Genomic DNA, 9,951 nt, shown 5'->3' on the forward strand with positions numbered 1-9,951 from the left:
TAGCCTCTTTGTCTTGTTTTGTGTATCTAACATTTGTTACACCCACAAAAAATATATAATTTGTACCTATATTTATCAGAATTTTACACACATCAATACAATTTATATCTATATTTTTTAAAATTTATATACATAAATTAGTAAAATTTATTTATTAAAAATAATTTAGTATTTGTGTTAGACGAAATAATAACCAAACTACTAGAAATTGTTGCCTCAAAAATTTCTCATAACCTTAATTCTGCTGATTCCATATTACTTCATTAATAGAACAAATGTTAATTAAAATAGCTCTTAAGTTTACCATTCACATGTACTCTGCATACTCATCAAGTATATAAACTATAAAATATACTACATTTGGCTATGTAATTTTAGCGACATTTAAAAGTGTTACTAAATAACAAAATGTATGGCTTTAATTTTAGCAACAGTTTTATAATCACTACAACCACTATAATGGATCGAAGAATTACAACTGAATGTAAATTAGATAAGCCAAACCTCCACAGAGATGCATGGTTTTGTATACATATCAATTCTTTGTTCACTTGCATTTTCTATTATATTATTTCAACCTCTGTTTCCAGAATTCATTATTAACTTTTTTTTGTTGTATTACCAAAAAAAATTCTTTGTTTTACTTTTTAATATATAATTAAGATATGATTGACTTTTGAAAAGAAGCAAAAATTACATAAAAAGTTAAACAATTAACTTACTACAATTATTTTTTCAAACCGCCATTTTTTAATTAAAATACTAACAAATTTATTAAGAAAACACTCACATTATCACAAATAGAATTGTTAAAATAGACTAAATCTATCGGATTAGCTTATTTATCCACTTAAACAGGTAAATATTTGTTCTTGAATTAGTTCTCTTTAATTTTAAGACTAAACGGGCAAATCTGATTAATTCAAAAAAAATAACGGATTAAACGGATTAATTTATAGACTAAACGAGAGATTAATTTTTTTGTATTTTTCAAAAATATCATCACTTTTTACCATATTTTTTTATCTAATCTGAAAATTCAGCCAACCAACTAAAAAAAATGTTTGTTTAAAGATTTTGGTATAAAAGCAGTCTATCAAAAAATTCTTTTTCATATAAAATTGGATTTTTTATCCAATTCTTTTCGAAAATAAATAGACCAACCTATATAACCCAATCGATTGACTATAAAGGATCCAGACATAAAATTTGTAACTCGCGAACAAATAAAAAATAAATGGACTGATCTTTATATCCTATGTCCTAGGGGAATTGGGTCTTAACGAGCAGAACTAGCCCGTTTAACAACCCTAAACGCACTCAACTATGGGTTCCTTTTTTTTTTCATTGATCATGGGTGCTTCATATCCACTCCAAGAAAAGATAGGATCAAATCCACAAGTATATTTTTATATTTTTGGACAGCATAAATAGGGGTGTTTGGTTGGCCCAATAAATTACACAATACTTCATTTGTGGCCCAACTCCGTTTTTGTAAGCACATGTGTCACTTTTCATTATGTAACTCTATTCATAAGTCAATACTAAAAAAAAATATTATTCATAAGTCCGCTTAAACAAATATTAATCCAAATTTAAATTACATTTTGTACCTACAATAATTTATCGACCAATACAAATTCTTAAATGAAGTTTAAATCTACAATAAATTAGTCTTATACAATAGAAATATATTTGATTTTACGAAAATAAGATAAAAAAAAAAATAGTCTTTGTAACTTGATATTATTGTTTGGAATATAATGTATTTAATCAATTCAGCTAAGAATCAGCTGATTAGGACTTAACTAATTAGTATGATTAGGTTAGAAATCAATTGGAACATTCCATTCAAGGAAGTCAATTAGAAGAGAAAGTTGGTTAGTTAAATAACTTGTGGTTGAAGTTTGTTTATAAGGCTTCAGCTGTAACTCTCATTATGTAATATCTTCCATCATTCTCATTTTTTTTATCTTGAAAATAGAATCGAGTTTCACATACTTTTTTTATTCAATTCCTCTCTCATCTCAACTTTCTTCTTCTGCAACAAGTCTTTAAACTCTCTCATTTCTCCCATCCATGCATTATTCTTTTTTCTCCTTGTTCAATTTCATTATTCGATAAAGCTTAACGAAATTTTTTTCTATCTGATTTATTTATAAGATATCTAAAAATTTTTATCTTTGAGAGGTGTGGACTTATAATACACCCTTTTACGTTTAAGAATAATTATCGTGAATTTTTGTAAGTGGATGATCTAACAACATTAAATCGGATAAATTCTAATATTATATTATAAAATTAATTATTTCAAAAATTTAAATTTATAAAATGAGATAAATAAATAATTATATCTCTAATAGATGAAAAAGAGTTTAACTTCAATTCTAATAAATATGTAAGACTACTCAAATATTATTAATTCCATTCTATTATAATGAAATAATGAGTTTGTTGATAAATACATACAAATGAGTCATTTTATCACTCTTCACGGTATAAAAATATAAACAAATAAATACACACTTTTGACACGTTCATGGATTATTACCTCGTGCCTACCGTTGTCTTGGTTTAATCTCCATCAAGATACACATGCACATGTTGATTCATGCAAAGAATCCACCCCATTCATTATTGTGTGGTTCTTGGTTTAATCAAAAGAATTGATTGTATCATTCTATTGCACAAATCAGACCTTACTAATAAAGATACGAGATCCTTTTGTTGTTGCTTTCATCATTGCAAATCCATTCTTTTCCTACACTTTGATTTGATACTCGTATATATGTTTTGGGTGGAACACATTTATGAAATTTCAAAGGTTAGATGATTTATGTTAGAAACAAGAGACTAAATTGAAAGAAAAATTTGTATATTATTGAGTGTAATCAAGTTGTTTATTCAAGTTGTCTGGAATGATATAATATAAAGGATATTTATAGGTACTAAGAGAACTGTAATAATAAATATTTAGATATATTAAATAATACTAATTGATCCTAATTATACTATAATAATCTATATCAATTTAAATTAAAGTCAAAGGGTTGAATTACACACTTTATTTTATTTGAAGTTTAGAAGATAATAAAGTGCATATAAAATAAAATTTAAGGAATATAAAGTGCAACTAAAAATCAAAAAAATAGAAATGATTTAAGAAAAGAGAAGATCTACGAAAGGCTAGTATAAATTTAATTGAGGCAAACTCAGACATTTTATATTTGAAGCATATATATGTGAAAATCTTGAAACCTCATGCAAATATTTATAAAGTGCCAAATCCAATAATTCTTAACACTTTTCTTTCTTTGCAATGAAAAGCACCTTTGGCTTTGAGATGCTGACGGCCTAATTGAATGTGTTAAAAAGGGCGACATCATCATTGTTCTAACTAACTAATTAAGAGCTTTCATTAATTTTAAAAATCGATAGACAAAATTACAGAGCATGCTTAACTATGCTTTAATGGTAGTAAATTTTATTATATCTATGTTTACAGTGACTATGACATGATAGTTATGTAAAAGGTTGTGTTTGTTTATAGAGATAGAAATACAGATATATAAAATTGTATTTAGTAGATGAGACATGAATAAAAATTTTATTTCCAAAAATATTGAATTAGTATATTTTATATTCATCCTGACAAAAAAGGACACTAAAATATTAACAATAAACATAATTTATTTTTTATTTTTTTATTATTGTATGTTATTAATTTTTCGTAATTATACTTTTTATTATTATATTTTTTTAAATAAAAAATATGAATAAATTAAATTTTTATAATTTGTTCTATTTATTTTATTACTAAATAGAATACAAAAACACTAAATTTTATATTTTATTCTTAATATCTTGTCTTATCCTATTTTCAGAAATAAATGCAATCTACGTTTTATTTTTTAAAATATCAGTGACCCTATTTTTTAACATAATAATTACCTAGGCTAGTAGTGAATGCATGGCCCTACTCCACTACGTTCTTGTGTGCAAAATGCTTTTATTGATTCTCAATAGACGCATCAATTTTTAAATTAAATTATATCCAACTTAATGATCATCGAACTAATCCAAAATAAGTTTTTAATAATGGTCATCATCATAAATTTAGTTTATAATATATATAGGAGTATGAGTTGTTTGAAAATCGAACGTTATCAAATTAAATAAATCAAGCTATACTTTTTAACTAGGAGCACGAACACTTCTCTAATTTACCATATTTATATATCAGATATATTATTTTAAACATGAAATTTATTAACATTTGTCAGACATAACTAAATATTATTATGTGTTGGTATATCCAACCTTATTCTTAACATGTATTATTAAAATGAATTTAGAAATAGTATATGTTATTAATTATTAAAATAAAAAATATTTTTAATAATTTATATAATAAAAAAATATTAAAAAATTTAAAAATTAATTTATATTTTAATATTAATAAAATATCAAAATATTATTACAATTTATCTAAAAAATATTTTATATTTTTATATATAACGTATTTTCGTAATTTATAAAAATTCTAAATTTGCATGTGCATTATCATATCGTGTCCTACGTTGGGTCGGTAATTGTACATCATAATTTTTCAATAATTAGCATCTTTTACTCAAGACTTAAATTAAAAACTTTGCTTATTATGCAAAACAGAAATATTATATTTAATAACACTTTAATTAGTTACTAAACAGTGTTATAAATAACTAAATAAAATTGGAGGGGGAAAATAACTAAATGCTAGGCAGCCAAAAATTTATTATACAATTGAAATTTATTTCAAACACACAATTTTGTAAAGAACATAACCAAGCTTTAACCTTTATTATATATATAACATTGCCAATGAGTAATAGCTTAAATGGCATAATTTATTCATACTCAATTAAAAGATTGCGGATTCGAATCACCTATCTTTAGTAAAAAAAAAAAGTACAATGTATAATGACATTACAAAATAGCCTTTGCCAAACGAAAGACAATAATTGTGCAAGCGGTGCTACTACATGCTAATTGAAAGCCAAGTGTTTACTCAATCAAAATATTTATAAATACTTTAGAACAGTATTAAATTAAATAATACTAAGGTCACATGGAGGTTCACGATAAAAGTTTTCTTTAATTCATATATCGATTTATTTAATTATTTTCGAAGACGGGCTTGACAAGAAGGCTTTTAAAAAATACAAATTATTAGAGCCTTAGGACGAAGGATTTGAAGTTTTAATTTCAAAGACGTGCATCACGTTTAAGCCTAAATGTGTAGACAAGAGAAGTTACATTAGACATATCGACTCTATTATATTATTAATGCTATTAAATAAATGGACAGTATCATATTAATATTAAAGAATAAATTATATGTTTTAGTTATGGGGATGAAATGAATAAACATGATGAGAAAATACAATTAGTTACAGGAGTGTAACTTTTGCCTCTTGCAAAAAATTATTCAATTAGTAGTTTTTGAAGGGGGGGGGGGGGGGGGGGGAATGAAAACCTTAACGTATATAAAAGAAGTGAACACAATACAAGAAAAACTAGCAGGTTTTATTATACTACAAAATTAAAAATATAGTCTATTTTGACAATAGGTATATATAAAAAAGATATATTTTAGTATTTTTGTTAGTGATACATACTCTTCTATCAATGACAACTGTTAATTCTAAAAGAATCTTACTTGAAAATATTATTATGCCGATAAATTTCTTTGTTATCATTATTTGACCATCAAAAACACATTTGAAGATTTTTTTTTTAAGAAATTAATTACTCTATTAACTTTCTTTTTCAACTATTAATCATAAAATATGTTCATCTTTTTTATAATATCTGTTTATATTATATTTTATCTAAAAATATATACAAATTAAATCGTTTTATATATTCAAAGATATAATATACACACAAAAAATAGTCATACGTATATTTATTATTTATTTTATTTTTAATGTATATTTTATATTTTAATATATATTCTATATAAATGAGTGATTTTGTGATCGATTTTTTTTATACAAATACGTTTAATATAATTATTTATTCAAAAATGTGTTTAAACTTCTTTTACAATAATAAAACATTTAAATTAAGAGTTTAACTATTATTCAGCATTGACATTTTGGCCTTTAAAAAACAAAAGAAGGATTGACATTTTGTCAAAAGCGATTAACTTTTACGCCAACTGTCTTCAATTTTTTTTTAAATTTATGTAACAACGCTTAATTAGATATGAAGACAATATTAAAATAAAAAATGTAAAAAAGAGGAAATATTTCAATTTTCTTTCTTACAATCCGAGGAAGACGAAGCCGCGAAAAAAGAAAAAAAAAAAGGAAAAAAAGACACACAGAAAGAAGAGAGAGAGAGATAGAGAAGCTAAAGAGACATTGTGCCGTGTTTTTGTTGCACACGGAGAGCGAAAAAAAAAAACTAAATCGGAAAAATAAAAACTGAAACAAAAAAGAAGAGAGAAGAAAATGGCTACACATATGCAAGATCCACCTTCGAAATCTAACCCTAACAATCCCAATGCAAACAACAATGCCGTCAATGCTCATCAATTACCTCCTCAACCTCCGCCTACGGCGGCGGTTCCGCCATCTTCCACCGGCGTAACCTCATCCGTATTCATCCGCGGTGACGGTTGTGAAGGTGGCAGTCCGAACGCGCATCACCGGAGGGCTCACTCGGAGGTCAGTTTCCGGCTGCCGGACGACATGATGGACCTATCGCCGTCGGATCCGTTCACCGGCGGCTCATCCACCGCCAGCCTCGAGGAGATCGGATCCGAGGACGACCTCTTCTCTACCTACATTGACGTCGAGAAGCTCAGCGGCGGAGGAGGGGCTTCGAACGGTTCGATTCAGGGCGGAAATGGATTAGATCAGAGCAGTTACGGCGGCGCCGGAACAAGCGGCAACAACGAGGAAGATAAGAGCCCTGGTGGAAACGGTAGCGCTGGCGCCGGAGGAGCTAGGCCGAGGCACCGGCATAGTAACTCCGTCGACGGTTCTACGACAGGCGTGTTCGGAGAGATCATGGAGGCGAAGAAAGCAATGCCTCCTGATAAGCTCGCTGAGCTATGGACCATTGATCCGAAACGCGCCAAGAGGTCTGAACATGATACTCACTTCATATTTCATTTAATTTTTTTTTTTATTTTGATTTTGAGTACATGTTTTTGTTTTTGCAATTTCGGAATTCGAACAGTGGAATTAGGTTTCTTATGCTTTTACATTGCTGCATGAAGTTTACGAATTTCGTCTTGTTGAGTTAGCTATTGAAAATGAAAATTTATTGCGTTAGTTTGTGGTGGATAATTGCACTTTTTAAGGTAATGCAATCATTTGTATGCGTGGACTTTTTCCGTTGATCTTAATGTTATTTACAAACAATTCCTTTTGGGAAATCTTTGATTCTTGACGTCCGAACGCTGATTTTTGGCAATGATATTTGATTCTTACCATGTTTTTTCTTAATTTGATGCATGAATGGATTTTGGCATTCTAGCTCTATTGTAGCGTTGGTTTGTTAACCCTGGAAGTAATTGAAGCATTGGAATTCAGAATCGGATGAGTTGTTATAGCAATTGATAGGTAGTTTCTGAATAGGCACCTTGGAAGTTTTTAAGGTTACATGGCTGATGCAGCTGCAATTGTGAATTTGTAGCAGAACCTTCAAAACCAATACAAATGCTGTGCAGGCCACAGTTCAAAACCATTTGTCATGAAGACTCTTCCTTTTTTTTTTTTGGTGACTGAAGACTCTTCCTTTTTAACATGAATTATGCTCAATCTAGTGACATTACAATAGATAATTTATTATTTCTGAAAAACAGAGATCATCATGTATCCTCCCATTTTGTGTGTGCTTTGATTTCAAATTGAGATGGGAGAAACAAAAGTGAGGGATAGTGAGATTCAAGGGACGCTGCTCTTTTGTTTCATGTCGTTTTGTGCTTCCATATCTTAGTACTTTCTGTGGATTAGTATTCTGACGAATATTGTTGTATCTTGTATGTACAGAATACTTGCTAATCGGCAATCTGCTGCACGTTCAAAAGAGAGAAAGGCCCGCTATATACAAGAACTCGAGCGCAAAGTTCAGACCCTTCAGACCGAAGCTACAACTCTTTCTGCCCAATTGACCCTATACCAGGTTCGTGCTGTCCATCTGAAACCACTTGCATGATTTTGCCATAAAATAGATGAAGCACTCAAGTGTTAAGTTCATCTTTGCTGCAACAAACTGGAAATTCCTTGTACAATATCTCATTTTGTTTATTGAGGACTGTATTTTTCTTGGCTTATATTTTTTTTCCATAAATCATTGAGAATTTAGTTTGAAAAGGTTACGATATGCTTCTATCTGCAGTTTCCTTTTTGGCTGATTATGATTACTGCTCGATGATTTTCATAATTTAAGATTATTGCCATCCAATATTTATTGACTTAAATTACATACGGAGGTTGTATATGAATATGACATGTCTCGTCTTTATTCTTTATAGAGGGACACAACAGGTCTGAGTAGTGAAAATACCGAGCTCAAACTTCGGCTACAAGCCATGGAACAACAAGCACAACTTCGCGATGGTAAATATTATTAATTCAATCACTTTGTCAAAGTGTTACACCCTTTAGACTTTATTAGGATGGTAATCTTAAAAACACTGGAACTTGTTTCTGATCTGATGCAGCTCTTAACGACGCATTGATGAAAGAAGTAGAGAGGCTAAAGATTGCCACCGGGGAGGCAATGAAGCCCTCTGAATCTTTTAATCTAGGAATGCAACAGATGCAATTTGCAGGGTCAAATTTTTTTCCAGTCCCACAAAGTTCAGGTCCTCCTGGTCTGCAGAGCATACCAATGATGTCATTCTGTCACCCCCCATCCAACATTCCTCATGAAATGCAACATTCAAATTCTCATCAACTCGCTGATATATTGCATAACGACCAGCTCGGTCGCTTGCAGGGACTCGACATTAGCAGCAAAGGATCAACCCTTGTGAAAGCCGAAGGCCCCTCACTTTCTGCGAGTGAGAGCAGCAATACATTTTGAATTTAACAAATCTCTTGATTGACCTGCTGACTCATGGCCTTGTTCCTTCTCTTCAAGATGTTTATAATGTTGACATTTAGCCGTCTAATTAAGGTTCTTTGTTTCCTTTAAAGTTCCATTTAGATTATTGAGGATTAATTCTTAAATTGTTTATTCTTAGGGATTCCCTCAACAAAGGAGCATCACCCTTGGGGTTTTTTGTAGCAAAAGTTTTACAAAAATCATGTTGAATCATGACATTTTGGTTCTTGTGGGTGTTAGAATATAGGGAGTGAAAGGTCATTTTTATAGTTTATTTTTTGGTATGTTGGGATATTTAGCTATCACCTCCGTTTGATAGCTTGTATACTGTGATTTATTGTTGTGTTACATATTTTTAAAGTATGTTTAGGGTGGATTTTGCTAAAGTAGAAAATGGAAGATGAAACTAGTTCTGAGTTCATTCTACCATGCATTGTTATTGTATTTTTGGGTTTTACTCAATAGTTGTGCAACCCAATCATTGTTGGAAATTTTTATTTATTTGATCGTGTAAATTGATTTTTTTTATTATATCTATTTATTATTTTTTACTCTCTTATTTATTTCTCTTTGTTCTTTTTTTTTTTAATTGAATGCATCTGACCTTTATAGAACATAAAAAAATTTAATTTCATAAAGAATGAAGAATGCCTCAATAATTAATTAATGGGGAGTGTTAGGGAACAATGAAAATTTTGAACAATATAAACAACTACCAATCAAATAAAAATACACCATACCCTAATTTAATATTACTAATTAAATTTACTCTTTTAACTCTATTAATTTACATTATTTACACATTATTTAAAAATCTTATTAGTTACCTATACTTTTACTTAA

The 9,951-nt window shown here is 29.2% G+C and overlaps 1 protein-coding gene across 1 annotated transcript; it reads left to right on the forward strand.

The window, feature by feature from the left end:
• Window positions 1-6,255: 6,255 nt before the first annotated feature.
• On the forward strand, window positions 6,256-9,667 carry LOC112719883 (transcription factor RF2b). Its single transcript, XM_025770609.3, has 4 exons — window positions 6,256-7,135; window positions 8,049-8,181; window positions 8,534-8,618; window positions 8,723-9,667. The coding sequence occupies exons 1-4, from the start codon at window positions 6,501-6,503 to the stop codon at window positions 9,085-9,087; spliced, it is 1,218 nt and encodes a 405-aa protein (XP_025626394.1). The 5' UTR covers window positions 6,256-6,500; the 3' UTR covers window positions 9,088-9,667.
• The last annotated feature ends 284 nt before the right edge of the window (window positions 9,668-9,951 follow it).

Source organism: Arachis hypogaea, chromosome 11 (assembly GCF_003086295.3).
Source record: "Arachis hypogaea cultivar Tifrunner chromosome 11, arahy.Tifrunner.gnm2.J5K5, whole genome shotgun sequence".
In the NCBI taxonomy this organism is placed as follows: Eukaryota; Viridiplantae; Streptophyta; class Magnoliopsida; order Fabales; family Fabaceae; genus Arachis; species Arachis hypogaea.

Bases quoted from the DNA above. Each gene is read 5' to 3' on its own strand.
- LOC112719883 (XM_025770609.3), top strand. From the start codon at position 6,501: ATGGCTACACATATGCAAGATCCACCTTCGAAATCTAACCCTAACAAT. The intron at 8,182-8,533 runs GTTCGTGCTGTC...TATTCTTTATAG, and splicing joins CCCAATTGACCCTATACCAG to AGGGACACAACAGGTCTGAG. The intron at 8,619-8,722 runs GTAAATATTATT...GATCTGATGCAG, and splicing joins ACAAGCACAACTTCGCGATG to CTCTTAACGACGCATTGATG.